General features: G+C 42.8%; 3 protein-coding genes across 3 annotated transcripts; 1 reads left to right on the top strand and 2 right to left on the bottom strand.

Moving 5' to 3' along the window:
• Positions 1–424: 424 nt before the first annotated feature.
• Positions 425–3,701, bottom strand: LOC133907644 (probable polygalacturonase). Its single transcript, XM_062349719.1, has 6 exons — positions 3,423–3,701; positions 2,910–3,311; positions 2,406–2,526; positions 1,926–2,100; positions 1,347–1,417; positions 425–1,252 (listed from the first exon to the last, which is right to left on the bottom strand). The coding sequence occupies exons 2-6, from the start codon at positions 3,264–3,266 to the stop codon at positions 618–620; spliced, it is 1,359 nt and encodes a 452-aa protein (XP_062205703.1). The 5' UTR covers positions 3,267–3,311; positions 3,423–3,701; the 3' UTR covers positions 425–617.
• Positions 3,702–12,201: 8,500 nt separating this feature from the next.
• LOC133907635 (ATP-dependent zinc metalloprotease FTSH 9, chloroplastic/mitochondrial-like) lies at positions 12,202–18,846 on the top strand. Its single transcript, XM_062349706.1, has 17 exons — positions 12,202–12,847; positions 13,480–13,633; positions 14,095–14,187; positions 14,317–14,405; positions 14,811–14,934; positions 15,131–15,250; positions 15,408–15,458; positions 15,638–15,699; positions 15,967–16,024; positions 16,274–16,399; positions 16,482–16,562; positions 16,684–16,813; positions 17,023–17,171; positions 17,306–17,587; positions 17,660–17,749; positions 18,038–18,091; positions 18,202–18,846. The coding sequence occupies exons 1-17, from the start codon at positions 12,393–12,395 to the stop codon at positions 18,337–18,339; spliced, it is 2,256 nt and encodes a 751-aa protein (XP_062205690.1). The 5' UTR covers positions 12,202–12,392; the 3' UTR covers positions 18,340–18,846.
• Positions 18,847–19,261: 415 nt separating this feature from the next.
• LOC133907604 (phospholipase A1 PLIP1, chloroplastic-like) lies at positions 19,262–22,698 on the bottom strand. Its single transcript, XM_062349680.1, has 2 exons — positions 21,787–22,698; positions 19,262–21,003 (listed from the first exon to the last, which is right to left on the bottom strand). Exons 1-2 carry the CDS (start codon positions 22,408–22,410, stop codon positions 19,618–19,620), a joined length of 2,010 nt encoding a protein of 669 aa, XP_062205664.1. The 5' UTR covers positions 22,411–22,698; the 3' UTR covers positions 19,262–19,617.
• Positions 22,699–23,404: the final 706 nt, after the last annotated feature.

The raw sequence follows: 23,404 nt of genomic DNA, 5'->3' as shown, positions 1-23,404 counted from the left end.
ATTTATACGACAAAAAAGATAGTACTAGCGAAACCAAAATACCCCCGAAAAGGGCATCGCTAAATCCAACTTCCCTATAGGCAGGCGCTGCCTCGCCACACTGCTCACCTCCAATCCAACCTTTGGCCCCAAGCATCCCTAAGTACGAGACCTCCCAAACCCCAATCCTAACCCCCTCACAAACCCTAACCTAGCTAGTGCAAATTACTGTCGACTGTACTCTGACTCGTTTTCAGCCGCTTGAGCCATATAAAGTCTGAAAAACAAAAAAGAATCAACGGCCTTGTCTGCTAGTGCAAACGTATCATTGATAATCCATTCCAATTGATTAACTCTATCCGATCAATAGTCGAAGGGTAACTTCTCCACCTTCTCTCTTTACTCTAAAAACAATTTGTCCGTCAGTAAACCGTATTCTACTCAGTTTTGCAAAACAAACTTTGTAACGAACCACAGGATAATAACCAATAGTTGAGTTCATGATAACCATAAGGTATCTGCAAGAAAGAATGAAACAAAAACATTCATCATCTTTGATGCGGCTACTCACAGATGGAACCAAATGATTTGCTTAAGCGAGCTGGCTACAGAAGAGCAAGCGGCATCTAACTCCAGCATCAGAGCGAATTTGCACAGAAGCTCGTCCCAGACGTTGTAGTCAATTCTGTACACGGGGGCGGCTGCACGTCAAGGGCGCCGCCACTGACAGCCTCACATTTCCATGGCCGGACCGGTGTGCCACCGCTGAGCTTGATGTTCGACAAGCAGATCCGGGAGAAGGCCGAGTTGGCAATGCCCTTGATCAGGCCAGCCTCCCTGATGTTCTCGCCCTGGACATTCTTTATCGTCAGGGCATCAACAATCGGGAGAGCACTACGGTTGTAGCGGTCGTCAGGGTGGCCTCCTACATCACCGGCGATCCTCAGGCCGTACCGGACATTGTCCAGGGTCACGTTGGAGATGGTGACGTTCCGGATGAACCCTCCCCTGCCGGTGTTGGTCTTGATGTGGATCCCGAACCCTGAGCTGAAGAAATTCAGGTGTTCTGCAAGGACGTTCTCCACACCACCAGATGTCTCGCTTCCGACAGCAATGCCGGCAAAAGGGGAGGAGCCTGTTATCCGTCGGATGGTGATGCCAGAGCTGGGGCGGCCATAAGTGATCCCATACTCATCCCAGCCACTCTTGATGGCGATCACATCATCGCCAGTTGAAATGTAGCAATCCTCAATGCAAACGTTGCTGCTGGAATCTACAAAGTTTGGACCACAGCTCTAGCTTTAAATCAATGAGAGAGTAACATTTCTGCATGTGTATTTTGACAAGGAGAGAATAAATATCTGTACCTGGATCAACTCCATCAGTATTAGGGGAGTCATGTGGAGCTAGTACAGTCACATTACTTATCACAACATTGCTGCACACACATGAAAATTGTTCTAGACATTTATTTCTCAGCTGGGATAATAATAAAAGCAGATTTTGGACCACGAGCACGTATGCTAGAAACAGTTGAAACAAGCAAGGAAAGGAACCTACATCAATGTGCTATTCTTGTTAGGTAGTATCTGAAAATTTCTGTACTTTGGTTATGGTTCACTGGTTGCTCATAACAGTTTTTGAAGTATTATTGCGCAGCCTGGAATTCTTGCGCAGTTCGTGGTGGTGCAAATGAAATGATGGTACAAGCGTGTACCCTAATCCTACTATAGACTGCAGGGAGGATCAAAGCAACATTTTGGCCAAATGAACTAAGCAACTGGACTGCAAAATCCTTCGAAAAAACTTGAACGCAGATGCAGGTGCAGCAACTGATCTACTTAATTAGCAAGTAATCCTGTGATTTTCCTCTTTCTGTTAGTAAAGACCAAACTAGAGTTTTGGGATTCTGGTCTGAAGTAAGCAAACAAACTTGTTCTGCTCACCTGCAATAAACAGGATGAATGTTCCAGAACGGCGAATCCTGGAAGACGACGTTGGATAAGATAACATCAGAAGAGCTTATAAGCTCAAGCAGGTGAGGCCTTGTGAAGGGCAGTGTGCCCTTCTTCCACATGTCCCACCACACAGTGCCTTGACCATCAATAGTTCCATTCTCACCTGCGCAAATCATGGTTCTGGTCACAGACTATCATCACCGTGAAGAACTTAATTGTACATTTTCATATGTAGAAAGGTTATTCTGTGAGTGTGCACATACCACACCGAGTGAAAGATCATTTTATTCTATTAGTGTGCACAAAACACATTATGGTGGAAGGTTGAACATTTTAAAATTCTTAGATACTAGCTCGCTTTACATTACAATGCACAAGAAATGCAGTACGGTGAGTTTTGGGAATATGAATAAAACAGCAACCATAACAACTAACTATGAGAAATGTGGGTGGTAACGAAGTACGAACCTGTGATAACAACATCTTGAAGGCCATTGCCATGGATCAAACTTACGTATCTTCCTCCGGGCAGCTCTCGCCCTACCCCATATGAGGGCAGCGGTTCGATCAGTGGCCAACTTGATGTATCCTGCTCCAAGAGAGCGCAAAATGTTTCAGTCAAATCTGGATCTTTTTTGTACCTCTTTATCACCCATAATTCCAAAAGCTCAATACTAAAATAAGACGGAGCGACCAATTAATTAGGACTGTGACGCTGTGAGTCAGTGGAAGCGCATGAAGTACGGCATATCACCAAGAATAGATCCATGCATTCCAATTCCTCCCCAAGAAATCACTAGGAACATTCTGAATTCGATTTCATCTAGAGAGATCTCTAAATAGAAACCTCGAATACGGATCCATTGTTATATTAAACAAAAAAGAACACTGTTTGTATGAACATCCAAGAAGAGCAGGCCATGACTTGAGCAGAGCGCTACAGTAATGGCGGGCGGGAGCAGGCCGGCTCACCTGGGTGGCGCGGATAACGGCGCCGCGAGCGAGGAAGAGCGTCATGCGCGAGGTGAGGTTGAAGGGCCCCGTGAGCCACACCCCGGGCGGCACGTACAGCATCGCCCCGCCCGGCGCGCGGCGGCGCTCGATGCTGGCCACGGCGCGCGCGAACGCCGCCGTGTTGAGCGTCCGCCCGTCGCCCGCGCCGCCGAAGCTGGCCACGGACACCCACGCCCCGCGCCGCGGCGGCGCCGGCACAGCGCCCGAGCACGTCGCCTGTTCCTGCGCCACCGCACCGGCCGCAGCCGACAGCACAGCAGCTACCACGGCCAGCAGCAGCCGCGGCCACCACCGCCGCGCCATAGCAGCCTCCATCGTGCCCCGCTCCTTCTAGAAGGAGCTAGTCTTGTAGATGCAACCCTGGGGCGTGCCAAGAAGCGGGTGCCAAGAAAAGGAAGGAAACAAGAGGCGAAAAAGTTAGTTACGAGCTGTTTTGCGGGTGGATTTACGTGGGACGGGAGATCAGATTACCGTTGTTAGCGAGCGATGCGAAGGCCGTTTTAGTTGGTGGGAGACGCCAGCCAAGGAGAAGAGTACAAAGGCGAGGCGGGGAGGGAGGATTTACTAGTGTTTTAATCGATGGAAGCTTGCAAGCTCACATTGATGTTTTGCATCTTGGCTTGCAGTGCAGTGCGCTCGGATGGGACAGCTTGCAGGTCAGGAGGGCAGAGGGGGAAGAGAGAGAGAGAGTGGAGGGCAAGCGCGCCTAGAAAGCAGTGCAGGGACGCCGCTGAGCCGAGTGCGGGGGAGAACCGGAGACCGACAGGCGTCTTGCTTTCAAGGCGCATCTTGTAGGTGGGTCTCACGCGTCACGCCACGCTTTCCTCGGCGGTGCGACTCTACTGGCCCTACTGCCAGTGCTCAGCCACTCATGTCTCGCCGTTTTTTCGGCTTCACCAGAGTGGCACCGGTAACCTATCATCGGCGACCCTACTACAAATTTGCTAACAGAATTTCGATAGAAATGTAGATGTAAAATAGATAATCCTAAAATATAGAAATATTATAGGAAGAACCGTTTGTATTGAGTGTAAGAAAAACACATAAATTTAAGAAGAAATATTTGACATCACATATGGATTAACTAGCAGCATATAGCAATAATAAAACCATTACTTATTACACTTTCAGTGGGCTCCGTTGGATACTAAAAGTGCATCTAGCTCTAAATATAATTTTTTAATTAATGACAATACATATGGACTAACAATGTTATTGAGAATTGTTAGTAAGTTATTTTATAAGTAATATATGGAGAAGAGATATGCATCAAGATGAATGAGTTTTATGTGATGCTCGGGTAAGTTAATGATAATACATATGGATAAATAATTATGTTGAGAATTGTTAGTTGGTTATTCTATAGGAGATGAATAAGTGATGAAGTATAGATTCATTCAGAAATGTCATGAGATCAAAAGAAATACATCGATGTCATTAAGCTCTTAGTGATGCTTATGAAAAGAATGAGAAACTCAAAAAGATTGATGTTATGCATTAAGACTAAGTCACTTATAGAACTAAGTGACTAAAGGTATGACATTATCAATAGAGTTTATGGACTAACTCATGTACTTTATGCTTGAGAGTGAGTTGGGATTAAGTTTCATAAGAAGACATGAGTTAAATTAAGATATTTAATATACCAAGTTGAAAAAGTAAGATCAAGACAAGTTTAGTGGACAACTTGTGTGTCTGATGCTTGTGATTCTACCTAAGTAATGAACTGGATGAAGATGATGAAAAGAGAGAAATCTTCTATGCTTGGTGCATAAAAAGCAATCAAGTAAACTTCATCAAGCTTTCGGAAGATCAAGTGAAAATCAAAATGGAAGTGAGGATGATCATCATCATTAAGAGAAGAAGAGTTGACGACAAGCCTTAAAGAGCTATGAGAAGCGTCGGAGCTTGAATGATGTCTTCATCAGGTTCGATGGGATTGTTCAAGGTAAAAGTATAACTAGAATATATTTTCTAGTTTTGTCGGTCTCAAGGAATTTGGTGGGAGACCGGTTTATAGGATCAATAGCCATACTATCAAGATGGACTATCGAAAGTGTTGCTCGATTGTTGTGTCAAGTGCTCAAACCATGTGCTAAGTGTTGGATGTGTTTATATTGAGAGTTCGCTTTATAAGTTCGGGGTATCTAAAAGGTATTTTAGGTTTAACCATTTGTTATTATTGGCCTTTGTGGCATGTGGTATGCCATATGGCATCTAGTTTAATCTCTGTTGATTAAACTCATGGAAGTATCGGATGTGTATTTTTGAAAGTTCCTAGAGTTCCTTTGTTGGCAAAAGTCTATGTGTATCGGAAGTTCCGATATTAGGATCAGATATTCCGATTGGGGTCAACAGTCCAGTCTTTGAGAACTTGGTGTTCTCATGTTGTTGAGTGATAGGTATCGAAAGTTCCGGTGTGTCGATCAGATGTTCTGACATGGGTCAGAAATGTTCGGTTTGTTGAGAACTTGGTGTTCTCAGTTAGCTGTGTGAGAGTTAATCGGAAGTTTTGATGTGGTGATCGGAAGTTCTGATTGTGATCGAAATCTTCGGTATTGTGCCGAGTTGGGGTTCTTGGTTAGGAGTTTGTTTTTAATTAGAAGTCAGATGCCTGGATTGCTAGTTCTGAAAGTGCATCTAGCTCTTATGTGTGGTTTTAGTAATTAATGACAATACCTGTGGACTAACAACGTTATTGAGAAATATTAGTAGGTTGTTCCATAGGTGATACATGTAGAACAAATATGCATGAGCTCTAGGTGAATGAGGAGATTGAAAGTACATCAAGATGAATGAGCTCTAGGTGATGCTCGGGGATGCATAGTGATGCTCATGAGGAGAAGAAGAAGCGCAAGAAGATTGACGATAAGTGTAAATACTAAGTTACTTGTGGAGATCAAGAACTAAAGGTATGATATTGTTAATTGAGTTTTTATGAACTAACGTATGTGCTTTGTACTTGAGAGTGAGTTGAGGTTAGGTTACATAAGAATGTATAAGTTGAATTGAGATATTCTATATGCCAAGAAGTGAAGAATAAGACTGGACTCCATATATGATAAAGCGAATTCTTTGAAGTTGTCGGATACAAAATGGTTTTCTATGACAAGACAGTGAAGGGCAAGCAAGACTCGGCTGCGATGAACCATTTATGGTGAAGGACAAGCAAATAGCTTGACGCCGAAGGACCAAGGCGGTGGTGAAGAGCGAGTGAAGGCTTTGCGCCAATGGACCGTGTGAGGCCATGTGAAGCTATGAATGATTCACATCAATCATATAAAGAATCAAGAAGAGATGGAATGAAGATTATATGAAAGTTGGAAACCCTAAAGGTTTGAAAGAAAAAAGCGGTATTTGAAGGTATTCAAAGGCTCAAATTGGTTCAAACGAGTTTTACATTTGAATTTGAGTATAAGTATGATGTACTATTAATATGGGCGTAACGTAGAGTTAATTGTCATGTCCTAGTGCTCAAGAGTTTCTAACCAAACCCAAGCGAGAGTTCTTTTTATAAATCCGGTGCGGAAAGTGTGAAAGTGTCTGAATTAAGTTTTGGAGTTTTCCTAGTTTGATCAAATGTGTTTTTGGATCATGAATTCAGTTGGAGTGTGTAGACTTCTGAATAAGCTTTCCATAGAGTCCAAAATCGTCGAAATCGGACTTCGAGATCAAAAGTTATCGCCATTTTTTAAGGGCTAGCTGTGCTGAACTCGGATACTTCGGGTTGACCCGAATACTCAGATACTCCGGGTTGACCCGAATACTCCGGGTCGTCCAGAGTCTCCGGGTGAGGTTCCGAGATGAGTGGTATGTTAGGGCCTTTTTGGTTTATCCAGATACTCTGGGTTGACCCGGATACTTCAGGTTTCGGAGTCTCCGGGTGAGGTTCTGAGCTGAGTGGTCTGTTATGGCCTTTTTGGTTTACCCGGATACTCCAGGTTCCGGACACTCCAGGCGAGGTTCTGAGTTAGGGTCTCGATTTGTGCCTTTTTAGTTTACCCGGAGACTTTGAGTTGACCCAAAGACTCCGAATCAATAAAAAAAATGTTGTAAAGGCTAGTTTTTGCATATCTTTTACTAGAATTGAATAATTTTTGTCAAACTAGGATTGTAACTTTCATACTTAGTGTGATTGCGCACTAGTTTAGCCTAGCATATATAGGATTTTTACTTGTGAAAAATCTATTAGTTTATTTTCCGCTGCAAGTTTAGGCCAACGGTAAAAGAAGACGAATTTTTGTAAAAACGTCTATTTACCTCCCCTCTAGGCGACATCATTGTCCTTTTAAGTTCCGATTTGTAGTTTTCACCAGATCTAGGTTGGTCTGTGAAGTTCAAATCTGTTGTTTTGAACTGATCGGAAGTTCTAATATGGAGATCGAAACATTCGATGTGTGCTGGAAAAGGTTGTAACGGCTAGTGTCCGACTGTTGGGATTTTAAAGATCGAAAGTTTCGATCTAGGGATTGAAAGTTCCGATCAATGGAGAATCTGCCCAACAACTAGTTTTTTAAAGTGGGATATAAATACCCCTTAGCCTCATTTCATGGGGTTGGTTGCTTGGATAGCTTTGTGCTGCTTGTGTGAGGTGTTTGAATTTGGTGTTCTACCTTTGAGTGCTCTCCTTCCCTCTCTATTAAGATTATGTGAGAATCAAGACTTTTGTGACTTAGTGAATAGAGGGAGAGAGGTGTGAAGGGTGTGGTACTTTGGTAGCCCACAATTGTTGCATTAGTTGCATGTGTTGAGCACTCGGTGTTGATCGTACGCGAGTTCAGAAGTTTGTTACTCTTGGAGACCACCGTCTCCTAGACGGTTCGGTGGTGGATTATCGGTGATATCCTCAAGTGAAGATTGTGAGAAGGCCTGAAAGTGGTAGCGGAACTCACCATCTCCGAAGTGGAGGAAGAGTTGGCCATAGTGGAGGTGAGGAGTGCATGTGTGCAACCTCGTGAGAAAAAGGGTTGAAAAGACCCGGCTCAAGTGTGATCGAACTTCCTCAACGAAGACGTGGGATATTGGTGGATATCCGAACTTCGGTAACAAATCATTTGTCTCCGTGTTTCCTTACTCTTATGCATTACATTGATATTCATACTTGTATGTACATACTTTGAGTTAATTTCGTGATATTCATTATAGCTGTTCTGAACAGATTGAAATATCTGATCCTATTGATCAGATGTTCCAATTGAAACCAATCGGATGTTCCAATCCTAGTGATCAAATATTAAGAATCTATGACATTGGAAGTATGAATAAGAAAGAGTTACCGAGAAGGACATTTGATTGATGTAGTAGATCATTATTCATTCGTATTTGGCTTTACTTTGATATGATCCTTCTTTTGATTCCAATTGAGGTTGAAGAAGAGGATCTTCTTTATGAATACCAATTTGAAAGATAAAGACCTTCTTTATGAATTCAATTTGAAATGATCTTTCTTTTAAAAGGACATTCATTATGATTCATTCAAACATCCAATACAGCTCCATTATACCTAAAACTCATTAACTACAATTTGATCCGCAAAGTCATTAGATCCGAAGAGGTTAGCAAAAACCAAGCACATATAGCAAACTCTCTCATAACTATGTACATATTTATATGATATAGAAATGATAACAATTGAATTCATTCCAATTGATAGATACCAATTGAAGGATTGAAGGTATATATTTCAAATGAAAGTCAAATAAAAAGTTTATGCACCTTTTAACCAATAAAGCACTTGAGAGAGGCTTACTCCATATGTCAGATCAAAGAAAGCCAACATGCTATAGATATTAACATTTAAATCAAACAAGCATGCTCGTTACTTTTCAAGATCCAACAAAGATATAATTTGGACAAAAATAGCATATAAAACATAAAAAATATCAATTAAAGGCAAAAAAAACGATGTCCAAATTACATATAAGACAAGATGATCAACAAATGATCACTTACAAAGTTCAACGAATGAACTAAGCTATGATTTGAGCATATAAAAAAAATGAATTGCATACATGTTCAAAAACTTATCTCAAGCAAGAGTATTGAAAATATTTCAAGCATTGAGATAGAAAGCTTGCATAAACTCATTTTCTTATCTTTTAGAGTTAAAGGAAATCTTTCACAAAGAAAGAAGTCACTAGAAGCAAAAATTGAAAGGAAGATGATCAATAAAGATTACCACTTATATTAATACAACTAGTCGATATATTTACTCTCTAGACGATAAAGCTTTAAAAGATAGACTTGACTTTGATACAAATTGAAAAGACAATGATATCACCTATTCAGGCGATATCATTGTCCTTTTAGACACTCTAAATTTTTTAATCCAATATACAAATATAAAATTTACTAAAAATACAATATAAATATATTAAATATTCTTAACATCGTAAATTCAACAAATAAATTTGGAATTTACAAAAACTACACTATAAAATGAGTATTTGACATCAAGTGCGTACCAACTGAACAAAACAAGAGTATTTGACATCAAGCCTAAAGCCCTAGCATCCATGTGATATAGTTCCTAAGATTAGAACAGCATCCCACACAAGTAGCATTGAATGGACCAGGGTTCAAAAATTCGACGGTTACCGAGCAAAAATCGCGATAACCGGCCATCTCGTTCCGGCTTGGTTTCAGGAACCGAACGGTAACCGAATTTGAATTCAAAAAATTCAAAAAAAATAAAACTTCAAAATTTTTTAAAAAAAAATCTTTAAAAAACTAGACACAATTCTAAGACCTTCTGTAAATTTTTTTTTAAAAAAATAATGTCGTTTCCATCATATTCTATAGGGAGAAAGTTTAAAAAAATGAAAAAAATTGAAGCATGCGGTTCAGTTATTAACTCATATTAAGGAAAAGTTTAACATGCAAACACATATTTTTCTTACGTAGAACGTATCTTAAGAGGATCTTTAAAATTGATTTCACTTTATTTAGAGTTTTATTAATTTCTCTATGATTTTTAAAAAGTTCATAAGCATAAAGTGAATATGTTAAGAAACAATACTGTAATTAACTTTTTCATGTCTAATATTATTTTTCCTACGTAAATAATATTATAAATAAACTAATAAAAGTGGTTTCACTAATTTTTGAGGTGTGATGGGTCAGTTATGAATTAATCTAGTCGCAACATATTTACACAATCCTGCATGTTACAATAACTAATTCATGAGTTCATGTATTTTTAAAACACATAGGATCATGTAAGAAGACTAACAAAATTAGTCATGATTTTTGGATTAGCAAAGAGTAAACTATGCATTTAACTTGATTTAACAAATACATTTTCTCACAGAAAATTTTGAACTTTTTTATGAGAATAAATACTTTTATCATGTAGATCATGTTACAAGGAAACCAACAAGATTTGTTTCACTTGATTTGAATCTCACATGAATTAGTTATTGATTTTACAAGATTGAGATAATTTTTGGATTTTTTTGTTGAACTTCACTGAAAATCGAGAAAACCGCTCGATAAATTGAAAAAACCGAACGTTTACCGATAAAACCGAGCGGTTACCGACAATGCGGAAAATTCGAGAAAACCGCTCGATAAATCGCAAAAACCGCTCGGTAACCGGTCAAATTCGATCGGTTACCGAACGGGTAAAATCGCGATTTTTCTCCCAAATTTCAAATTTATTCAAATGAATTTTATCCGAATTTTTTTTTTGAAAATTCGATCGATAACCGCAGTAATCACGAATTTTCAGTTACCGAGCTCCGGTCGGTAATGAAAACCCTGGAATGGATAGGTCCCCTTCTGTCCACTTTGTAACAACAAGAACATAGTGCAGAGATGCAGATCAATTACTACATTATTAATCAAGAAGCTAGAATCTATCATCACCATTTCATGATTTGTGCGTTCCCTAAGATAGAAGAATTCTTAAGATCAATGCTAATATATCGATCGTGGCGTTGTCCTTAAGGAACGTTTTTCTCACAGTAAAACTACAGAACATTCTTGTCCTGTAGCTGTGAGAGACCATTTCTAGCCCAACATGATTTGAATGCACATCTCATATGATTGTGTTTTTTCCACCCACTCTGATTTACATGCAAAAGTGCAACTTGGATTGAACTTGGCAGTAGTATTCTCGATTGTAATGGGTTTGGGTAAACTACATAGTTATGGTTTTTCTAGCCAAAATTTAAGGTAGTCTTGAGCCTACCTCACTACCCTTTGGATACGCCCATACGAGGGGGAAAACAAAGAAAGGAAGAGGAACAAACAAGGACAACCAAAGCAACAAACCTTGTCATACTCACCGACCAATTGGTGACATAAACCACTGGTTATAGAAATCATCTTTGAATTTAGTTTGGTGGTAGTCCTTAATACAATATAAGATACATCTCTTCTTTACAATTACTATATCCGTTCTTAAATAGATGTTATTTTAGAATAAATATAGTTAAACTTTAACCTTTAATACATACAAATTGCTAGAATTCGACACATGTAGATTATATAAGTGGTTTCTTTATGAAAACACTTTCATATGATTATATATTTAACAAATTTGACTAAAATATAATTATAAAAATTAATATTAAAATATATATATTGAAGAACGTATTGATATCCTAAACAACAAGTAAAAAACCCGATATAGTAATATCTACGCATCATCCTATTAAGAGCGGAGCCTAACTCACTTGTAGAAACTCTTACTGAGGAGCATGCACCTGAACTCAAACCCTTGTGCTCACAAATTCAGGTGGGCATAAGCTCCTTGTAGCCACCTATAAAAAATGCATCATCTCATTCAAACCTTTTCTTTTTCACCGTTTGGATCACCTTCTAAACCCATACGTTCTCATTTTTTTTGCTCAACCCCACATATGGCAACCATGTGTGATCCTCTATCCAATGCTCTAACATGACACATATGAGCTAAACTTTGAAAAACTTGTACTCCCTCTTATCCCAAATATAAGTTCATTAAGATATCGACACGATTTCTAATATAAGTACTTTGGCCAATAATATTTATAAAAATATATTATTTCAATAGAAAGAGTTAAATATTTTTTAATATATTTTTTATGATAATCTAGTAACATCAACCTTATATTCTTAATTTATATAATTTTTTAACTAGTTATGATCAAAATTAATTTTTTTATTTAGAATAAACCTAAATACACTTATATTTGTGATAAGAGGGGCTACATTACAACACATGGTCGATCACTTTGGCACACTAAAGTTGATTCCATTCATCCTGCCTGACTTTGGCTTGGAGGTTCCTTGCTTGTGCCGGAATGCCAGTGCCGGAATGGGACCTGGCCGATCTGGACCGGAGCGCCTCCTGGTCTATCCTACCAGTCGCCGACGGTCCCCGTCCCGTCGCCTCGCCTCGCAGTTCCCACCGCCCGCGGCCGTGCTCGCGCCTCCCCGCCTCCCGCCGTCGGCGTCATGAGCGCGCTCCAAGCCTCCCTCCTCCTCCGCCCTCTCCCCTCGCCCCTGCCCGCGCGGCGCCGGCTGCCGCTCCCCTCCGCCTCCGCCTCCTTCCCCCGCGCGCCCCCGCACAGCCGCGCCCTGCTCTGCCTCCGCGCATTGCCCCCCGGAGCGCCGCAGCCCGCCGCCCCCGAGCCGCCCGCAGCTGAGGCGGCGGCGCCCGCGGCGAAGGGCGGGAAGGAGGAGCTGGAGGACCTGGTGGAGAAGGCTAGGGCTTGGGCCGTGGCGTTCGCTGCCGCGGTCGTGGCCGCGGCGAGGAGATTTGTCGACTGGGTGGTGTCCGGGGACTGGATGAGCTGGTGGCCCTTCTGGAGGTCCGACCGGCGACTGCAGCGGCTGATCGACGAGGCGGACGCCAATCCCATGGACGCCGCCAAGCAGAGCGCGCTTCTCCATGAGCTCAACATGTTCAGGTGCACTTCAGAAGTATAGTTGCTCCTTTTTCTCTGATTAGTCAATTCAAATACGTGTTGCTTTGGGGAATTGGGAAAACTGTGATTTTGATTTATTGGTTATGTGTGGATTGCGTGGTGATGTAGACGGTTTGGAAAGTTTTGTTGCCTAAGGGCTCAGTAGTAGGAAGATTTTGAAAAATTTGAGGATATTGATTCCAACTTCTGTGATGTTGAGTGGATTCTGCACCCTAGATGTATGGCCCATGTTGATATGCCCAACACAATTAGTTAGAAAAATGCGAGGAATGGTTGACGATGCATTGTGCATATTGTTGGATCATTGGCAGCATAAAGCATAACTTAGGGAAGTTGCGATATTAGTAGCTAAATCATCTGAATTCTCTGATCTTTGGAGCCCCTGTATCTGTGCAATCACTATTTAGTGGTATATGCTATGTAAGGTCCTTTTCCCTGCCATCCTTTTATACTCTTCAGACTATTAATTAAGAATGGGATAAACAGGTCGCTTCTTTTCTTCCTTTTGTTTGCACTGTACATTGTATTCAATCTTCTACATAGAAATTAGAGAATAACATGGTTCTCATGGATTTGATGGTACACTTTTGGATGTGTATTGAAAACAATGGCAGCCCTGAAGATGTCATCAAAAGGTTTGAGCAAAGAAGCCATGCTGTGGATAGCAAGGGGGTTGCAGAGTACCTTCGAGCGCTTATTCTCACCAACGCAATAGCTGATTACCTTCCAGATGAACAGTCTGGGAGGTCTGCAAGTCTGCCAGCCCTGGTAAGTTTCTCTTGGAATTCTTATTGTATGGTGACTTTTCATATACATTATTCTATTCTTTCGATACAATTTGATAACAAATCTATGTGAAATCTTACGGTTCTCGTTCTTGCCAACATTATGACATTTGCTAACTTAACTGAAGTTCTAAATCCATCTACTATTTGTCTATTCCACACAATGTCTATATCCTGGTACTGTATTGTTTAATCTATATCCATGTTTTTCGGTTATTCAACTTCAATATGCCATTAATTGAGGCTTGAGATACCCTTCAATTAGAACTTGTTCGATCCCTCATACATAAAAACATTGCTGTCATCTTGCAAAAGCTTAAAAAACTTTGAACTTCATAATATCATCATTTCCTTCCATATAATGGTTCCTCATATTCTGTGTTAACTTCTACAGTGTGATGTAATCACTTCCTTACTCGCTGTAATATACATTTATGCCAGTAGTTGCAAGAATTGAAGCAACGTGTATCTGGGAATGAGAACAAGCCTTTCTTGAACCCTGGGATATCAGAAAAGCAACCGTTACATGTAGTAATGGTAAGTTTACTAAATCTTCAAATCATGCTACTCTAGTATTATTGATGACCACTGTGACGTGCCAGGGGCCAGTTTGGTTTCACCTTGTGATGTTAATTATGTTGTCATGGATCTTTGTTGCATCATTAGGTTGACCCCAAAGCTACAGGTAGATCAACACGCTTTGCTCAAGAGATCTTCTCGACTATCTTGTTCACAATCGCTGTCGGAGTAATGTGGTATGTTCAATTTTTCATGATCCTTATTAGCTAGTGTTTTGTTAATTCTTATTATCTATTGCCACATGATGTTCATCTTAGCACTTTTCTGCTGGATGACCAAGTAACTAAGATGCATTTAGCTTGAAGTAACCAACATGATGGAATTAATTTTTTAGTTTGATGATGCAATGTAATTTAAACAAAACATACACCCCAAATTTGTAGTGACCATAGGTGCTTCCTATTAAAAGTTATGCCGTTATATATAAATTTTTAGAACTCCTCGTATACTTTCTGTAGAGGAACCCATTTTTTATTCCTTATGTGATGAACTGTTTGGATATATTACTTGCTTGGGCCAAACTCCTTTTTTGAAAAACTTCAAGTTTTTTTTAGTGATCACTCTGTTATATTTTGTTCCAGGGTAATGGGTGCTGCTGCGCTTCAAAAGTATATTGGTAGCTTAGGTGGAGGTGGGGCATCTGGTGTTGGTTCTAGTTCATCATATTCTCCAAAAGAATTGAATCAGGATATCATGCCAGAGAAGGTATGCTATTACATTTTATAAATTATTCTTATGTGATAAGGACAATTTGTTGGTCCACTTTCAGTAATTAGGTAAATTCTATTAATGTTTTTCTTTTGTACCATACTGTCTTCATTGTGGCCATTTGTTGTAATACAAATTCTCCCCAATGCGGAGAACAAATATGCATTCCAAATGACCTCCTATGTTGTTACAGAACACCAAGACATTTAAAGATGTCAAAGGCTGTGATGACGCAAAGAAAGAACTTAAGGAGGTAGTCGAGTATCTCAAAAACCCTGGAAAGTTCACTCGCCTTGGTGGAAAGCTACCAAAGGTAATCATCACTATCAACCTGCAAGTAACATTTTGTCATTGTATGTTATACCCTGCTCTGTGGAATCTTTTGATACACATGTCTAAGTTTTAATGTTTGATTCAATCATTGTAAATCTTGATGTTCAATAAATTGTTTCCTTTTCCTTTGTTTGCAGGGAATACTCTTGACTGGAGCTCCAGGAACTGGGAAGACACTGCTTGCGAAGGTAAACTGTTTGGAGGGCTCTTTTGTTGTTTAATGTTTGACGTGTTTCGGCTCTTCTTTTTCTTGGTAGCATGTACTCACTTTCGAGCTTTCGTAGAGCAACTGTCCTGTAGTTTTCCTAATTGTGCTACAACCGTTTCCTTGATAACATTCCTTACTGGAGCTGGCTTTGTACTTTAGGCTATTGCTGGAGAAGCCGGTGTACCATTCTTTTACCGAGCAGGTTCTGAATTTGAGGAAATGTAAGATCTCGTCTAGGGTGATATCTGGTCTTATACTAACCACAAATTGCAATTGTTATCTTTCTTGAAGTCAGAGAATAGCACCTCATAGCTTGGTACATGTTTCAATTTGATTTCATTCTATAATACTGTTTGAATGCTACTAAAATAAAACCTCCTCATTTATGACAAGTGAAGTGTTTGGCACCGTACTCATTATATTTATTTTATTCCCTATCACTTTTTTTCTTGTTTTAGCAGAACTTAACCGTCATCGTCTCTTCTCAGGTTTGTTGGTGTTGGTGCTCGGAGAGTGAGGTCCTTGTTTCAAGCTGCTAAGAAAAAGGTTATTTATCTTTATTTTTTCAATTTGTTGCTAAACTTCCATTTACTCTCTTTCTCTGTCTACCTTACATAAGTTAGAGTCTGCACTCTGCAATAGCATATCTGCTATCTTTTTAGCCTGAGAAGGAGCTCTTCAGTTTTATTTTCCATGAATCAAAATAGAAGCCTACATTTTTGTTATAAATGAAAAATTACACCTTTCTAGGGAGAAAATATTCCATTACCCAGCTTTTACAAACTCTCTTTACAGGCACCATGCATTGTCTTCATTGATGAAATAGATGCTGTGGGTTCAACCAGAAAACAGTGGGAAGGGCATACAAAGAAAACATTACATCAACTTCTTGTTGAGATGGACGGTTTTGAACAAAATGAGGTAACATCGTTAACATAATTGACCAGAGCACTGTATTCAGAATTTATCTAACTCTTGCTCCCAATTGATATTTATTTTGCAGGGAATAATAGTAATGGCTGCAACAAACTTGCCTGAGATTCTTGATCCAGCACTCACAAGACCTGGTAGATTTGATAGGCATGTAAGTCACCTGAGTAAATGTTTTCCTGATCTTGGCAAGGATTATCAATCATTCCAAAAAAATCTGCTGACTGTAGTGCAACCAGCAAAGATTGACTAATTCTGTCGAGTTTGTTTACTAGATTGTTGTCCCAAGCCCTGATGTGCATGGTCGCCAAGAGATTCTAGAGCTCTATTTGCAAGACAAGCCGGTGGCCAGTGATGTGGATGTCAATGCAATTGCCCGTAGTACCCCTGGCTTTAACGGGGCTGGTACGCTGAAGTTATCTTTTTTTATTATCTATGGTAGTAGTATGTAGTAATTTATTTTATAAGCACTGCTAGGGATTGTAGAGATTGGATAATTCTTTTCACTACCAGCTGTATTTACTTTTTTTTATTTATCATTTTTTGAGTCCAAGTCATAATTATTTTGTTGAGTATAAAAAGTGTTCTGACCTTTCTTTTTTTCTTTGTGTTAGACCTGGCAAACCTGGTAAACATTGCAGCAATTAAGGCTGCAGTTGAAGGTGCTGACAAGTTGACTGCCGCGCAGTTGGAGTTTGCTAAAGATCGTATTATTATGGGAACTGAGAGGAAATCAATGTTCATATCTGATGAATCAAGAAAGGCATGCTTGTTCTTTTTTCTTTTCCTTTTCAGCAAGCAAAGTAGAAGTAGTAGTTCTAACATCTGTCCTTAACCTTTAGATTGGTGAAACTGTGAATTCCAGTATATAATTATTTTTTTGGTTGTTATACTTAGCTTACTTCATACCATGAAAGTGGACATGCTATTGTTGCACTAAACACCAAGGGTGCTCATCCCATTCACAAGGCAACTATCCTCCCTCGTGGGTCTGCACTCGGAATGGTCACACAGCTCCCCTCACAGGATGAGACCTCTATTAGCAAAAAACAACTTCTGGCACGTCTTGATGTTTGCATGGGTGGGAGGGCTGCCGAAGAGCTCATCTTTGGGAAAGATAATGTTACAACTGGGGCAAGAAATGATCTTCTTACTGCAACAGAGCTTGCTCAGTACATGGTAATTATTTCATCTACTGGGAAATATGTTTTTGTTATGTGTAAAGTGGCTTAACTAATTATTTCTGTATAGGTATCAAACTGTGGGATGAGTGATGCTATTGGTCCTGTGCATGTGAAAGAACGGCCCAGTGTAGAGATGCAATCAAGGATAGATGCTGAGGTGATTTTTCATACGTCTTATGCTCAAATATCGCGACAACATCTTTTTTGGTTTTACTATTTCATTTGCCCAAACATTTAGGGATGCTCATTCCTTTTTTTGGGTAAATGCGTTAATTGTACACTTCCCTTCGGCCTCTAGTATTTCACAAGTATAAACTAGCAATCTGATTCTCTCGTGCATATTCTAAATTAATTTTCTCGAGATTGGATACTTGTTGCCAACCGTACTGAAACTTGAGGGTAGTTACAACTTCTTGCATTTGTTTCTGATCATGTGGCGTTGCAGGTGGTGAAACTCCTAAGAGAAGCTTATGAGCGGGTCAAGTGTTTACTTAAGAAGGTTTGCTCTCAGTCATGATGGGTTCTGACCCAGAATGATCACTTGAACATAACACAGATTGATCTTGTTTTTCGCTCAATGCTGATTCATCCATCTAAACTTGTTTTCAGCATGAGAAGCAATTACACGCTTTAGCAAATGCCTTGCTGGAGCGTGAAACACTCACTGCAGATGAGATCAAGAAAGTAGTTCATCCGTACCAAGAAGAACCCCAGCTTTCCTTCCAAGATGAGTTTGCCCTCATTTAAAAGATTCTTTTGTTGCTTCAAGACAGTAGTCACCGGCTGTGAATTGTAAATCCATGTACAGTCAGTGGCGCCGAGATAAAGCATGGGAGTTCTTTCAGTTCTCTCCTGTAAAATGGGGCGCAACACACATGTTGCATTTTCTTCTCGGCACCATTTGGCGAACAGACTTGAAATCAGAAGATGAGAAGATTGTTGCAGAGGCTGATGCATGCTTATTGATAATTGCTGTGATGGAAGACCGCCATGGAGCGCGCCAAGATTTGGGTTGCAAAGTCCTTCATACTTTTGATTTAGCTAGGAGAGAAATATAGGTGTAACATTGCATATTCTGAATGCTAGGTTTCTGGTTAGGCTGACATGTTTTTACCACGTTCATTTTACCTTTTTCTTGACATTTGTTGTAAGGAAACCGTACATATAACGGCTGGTTCTGAGGTGAAACAATACACCGGCATGTATTCATATTGCTAACATACTACTTCTTTCTCTTTTATTCGTTGTTTAGAATATCGCCGCCACGGTCTCTAACCAGCACGTTTAATTATTACTTTTGATAACTATTTTTTGGTAAAGGTTGATAAAAATTAGATAATATTAAAGTATTTTTTATGATAAACTTATTACTATTATTTTTATATGTTAAATTTTAATAGTTTTTATATATATTATTATCAAAGTTTTTAAAGTTTGATTGTATGTATTTTAGTATGATATCTATTTGATGGTACTAGTAGATATGAATAGCTTGTCTCCGTGTTTTGTATTGGTTTCCGTTCTCAGAATTGATGCGGTTGAGGCCGAGGAGGAATGCCATAGAGGCGGTGAAAGCGAGGGCTTGTTTGTGTGGAGCAGAGTGGTGGCGCTCTATTTGATGCGGAGAAGTTACAGGAACCCAGCAATCCAGAATGCTCACCAACTCAAATTCTCGATTCGAAATTTGCTTTTCATTGAAGCAAGAACAATTTACAAGTGGAGTTCATTCCTCACAAGAACCCATGAGACGAAAACCATTGTCTTATTCAGCAGCCTGCGGATCTTTCCGGCCACCACGAAAGCTAAACCAGATGCTTCATGCTTACAATTTACACATGAAATTACTAGTTTTGTATATACTAGTGATTAAAGTTTTTAAAATTTAGCTGCACGTATTGATAAAAAAAACGTACCTTTTCTATGTACCTTGTGCAGAACAAACGAAAGAACCAAATAATGTACACTGTTCAATCTAGCAACTAAAAGGAATGCAATGGCAAAGTTGCAAACCGTCTTTAGATCCCTCTATGCCTCGGAGACCAGCTCCTTGGTCCCAACCGCCACCGGCGCCGGGATGACTGTGCCGGCGATCCCGGGCCACCAGTACTGCTGCAGCCGCTCGACGCCTGGCAGCTGCCAGACGATCTCCGGCTGCTTCCGGCGCCGCGGGGGCGCCCTGGCGAGCGCGCTGAGCGCCCTGAAGTAGTTGCTGGACTCGTGGTCCCGGAGGATGGCGCCCCCAGCGCCGTAGGCTGAGAGGTCGCTCAGCGTCTCGAGCGGGTGCGGCGAGTTGAGGAACGCGCGCAGCGCGCTGGCAACCAGGGTCCTCTGCGGGCGTTCCGCGCCGCGACCGACGTCGTCCGGGTCCAGCCGGAACAGCGCCGCGCCCTCCGGCAGGAACGGGTGCCGCGGCGACGCGCTGCTGTCCGGCTGCAGGATGTACGTCGCGCCCATCGGCGTGTACAGCACCTTCTGGTTGTTGAGGCATGGGTGGATGCGGAGCACGCCGTTGAGGCGCTTGAGCAGCACGACCGCGTGATCGGGGTAGCGGCACGAGAAGGCCCTCGGCACGATGTCGCGGTGCATGACCACGGACCGGACGTGTCCCTCCCCGACGCCGAGCGCCTCCAGCACGCGGTGCCCGCCGCAGAACACGGAGGGCGCTCCGAACGTGACCACGGGTTGCAGCGCCTCCGGCGCCACCACCCCGCGCGCCAGCAGCATCAGGCTGGCCAGCACCGCGAGACTGCCGCCGAGCGAGTGGCCCGTGAACCGCAGTCGCGCCTCCCCGCTGCGGTGCGCCGCCATGTGCGCCTCGATCTCCGGCATCACCTGCTCGTAGATGCCCTTCGCCGCCTCGTAGATGCCGCGGTGCACCAGCACGCCCGTGCCCTCGAACTCGGTAGGCTCGAACAGGAGGTTGGCCTGCCACGACGCCAGCGAGTCGGAGCCCTGGATCACGAAACACCGGGTGCGCGCGTCCGCCTCGTCGCACGCGAACCACTCGCACGGCGACGACAGCGGCGACCGCAGGTCGCGCGCGGCCTCCTGCCGCGCCTCGTCTTCGGCGGCCACCACCGCCGTCACTGTCGACGCGGCCACGTACGCAGCCATCCCGGAGTTGTACAGCCTGCCCTCGTCCCCCGCCTTTGGCCGCTGCTGGCCGCCGAACGAGAGCAGGCCGCGCGCGCGCGCGTGGACGTAGGACGCAGCCGACGCGGCCACCTCGTAGGCCAGGTGCGACCGGATCGGCCGACGCGGCTGCGGGCCGGAGGCTACCTCGTACGCCGGCTCGGTGCGCGGCCGGGTGGAGTCCGCGTCCAGCTTGGCGCTTACGGCGCCGGCCTCGGCCTTCTTCTCCAGCGACGACATCACGAACCGCAATCCGTAGTGCTTCCTCAGCTCCTCAACCTGAAATCCCAACAAGAAAACCCTTCTTCTTCAGATACCACCACTCGCATTGCATCTCTGTCACTTACTCTGCTACATTCACGAGACTAAAACTAAAAAAATTCGCTCGAACTAATGAGCATTTTTACAGGATCAGCTAAATGTCGTGGTAGCGGAACGTTGAAGTATCCAAAATTAAAACCTTATCGCATGGTACCCCACATCACAATCGTAACTTTTTTGAACGATGAAAATAATCTAGCGCGCGATCTGCGGAGCTCTCGAGCCAACTACCGGGAAGAAACACCAGAAAACTAGGTGCAGATTTTTCTCTCCATAATTCCAGAAAAACTACACGTCGACTAAGGCACAACCGTAACAGCCAACAGCAAACACAGCCGCTAAATTGATCGAGAATAATTAGAAGGAATAAGAGGCGCGCAAGTTGTTCTTGGTGGGGCACCTAATATATGTGTGCATGGACAGATCGCAGCATCATATTGAGCTAATCAGATGCGTGCGAGGCGAATTAAGGCCCGGTCGCTGCTGCGGTCCTACCTAAATCTGGCAACCATTAAGGCCGATTCCTCCATACCAAGAAATTTTTAATTCGAGCTAGCCCTACAAAATTCTTGGGAAATGGAAATTAAAATTCAGCGCCAAGTGGAAGCGCCTGGTAGCTGGGCGGCGGTTTCAGTTGAGCAGCCGCGAGCGGCCAGATCATCAGATCTCGGCCGTCGGTGACTGATCTGACGGCTAACATTTTATCTGTTTTAAGTTTTCGTGGTATGCTCGCGCGCTCACCTTGATCTCGGGGATAACGTAAGCCATGTTGCAGAGGAAGGCCAGCTGCGCGAACAGCTGCGCCTCGCCGAGCGGGGCCCTCGCCAGAAGCTTGACGAAGGACTCCCGGTCCCAGTTGGCATCCTCCGCCTTCTCCTCGTCATCCTCGTAGCTCACGCCGCAGCCGGCGTCGTCGTCGTCGAGATGGTAGACGTCCTCGTCATCGTCGTTATCGTCCTCGAGGACGTCGCGCTTGGTCGGGTCGTGGAAGCGTGACCGGAGCTCGAGGAGTCGGTCGAGCCAGTGCGCCTCGGGCCTCCGGACGGGTAGAATTTCCGGCGCAGGCTCGGGCGGCGGCTCGTCGTCGACGGTGAGGAGGCGGGACCCGTCGCCGCCACCGTCGGGGAGCGGCGGCGGTCGCAGAGGCGCGGCGCCAAACTGGAACGGGAACACGCCGATGGAGCGGCTGGTGGTGAGCGCGGCGTTGGCGGCCGCGCCCCCGCGGCGGGAGCAGCGAAAGTGCGGCTCGGAGCGCGACCGCCGGATGCTGGCGTGCATTCTCGCGGGCTCCCTCGTGCCCCCGCGCCGCCGCCCCGACGCCGCCGCCGCCGTCGCCGGGCCCGCGGCAGCGACGCTCGCCACCATGTCACGTACTCAGGTGGCCGCCGCCGATGCTCTGCACACTGGATCTTGGAGCTATGGAGACAAGGCGAAGTAAATTGGGCAGCTGCCCGCCGCCGCGCGCGGCGGTGTAGATGGTTGGCGTTGGTTAGTTTCTTGGTGGCGACCAGTGGCGGGTTGGGTTGGTCAGCCCGTGCGTCCGAGGGAGCACGGGGGAATTCTGCAAATGGCGATGGGGCCTTTAATAGCAAACAGCTCAGGCAGGTCAACCGCGACGCGCGCGGAGGTGGAAACCGAGGGAAGGGAATGGAAGGGAAGCGAAAAGGCTATTTGGTAGAGCTCGTTTATCCATATATATTTAGAAAGTGATTTTTTGTTACGTGATTAAAAATGATTCTTTATAATAAATTTTATAAATAAAATAATTTGCTAAAGAAATAAATCAGTGAAAGTTTATTTTTTACTCTTAACATTTAGATTATTTTTAAAAATCACTTAAAAACTAAGAACTGTAAACTATTATTAATCTTATCGGTTCAATTTTAAGAGCTATGGAGCTCTGATAAATAGGCTAAGAGACTCAGCAACAGGGCATTTCGTGGCACTAATATATACACTCCAGCCGAAGATTCCTATCTCACCAAAATTTGAATGAGCTCTTATCCATATATTTTTGGAAAGCGATTTTTTATGTGGTTAAAAATAATTCTCTAACTAATTTTATAAAGAAAATGATTCTACGGAGTAGTGAATCAGTAAAATCTAATTTTTCTACTTAGTATTTAGTTTATTTTAAAAATCACTAAAAAACTAATAGTATTATAAACTGTCTTTTCTTACTAATTATGGGAGCTCTGATAAATAGGCTCCTAGACGCGGGATTTCGTGGCACCAATCTATACACTCGAGCCGAAGATTCCTATCTCACCCAATTTTCAGGCCGTGGCTTGCTACTTCTTACTCATGATGATCGATGTGGTATCTTTATTCATGAGTACCAAATTTGCGAGACAATGTG

This window comes from Phragmites australis, chromosome 2, assembly GCF_958298935.1.
Source record: "Phragmites australis chromosome 2, lpPhrAust1.1, whole genome shotgun sequence".
NCBI classification, from domain to species: domain Eukaryota; kingdom Viridiplantae; phylum Streptophyta; class Magnoliopsida; order Poales; family Poaceae; genus Phragmites; species Phragmites australis.
Note: the sequence above shows the minus strand (reverse complement) of the source record. Positions and strands in the feature narration are given on the sequence as shown.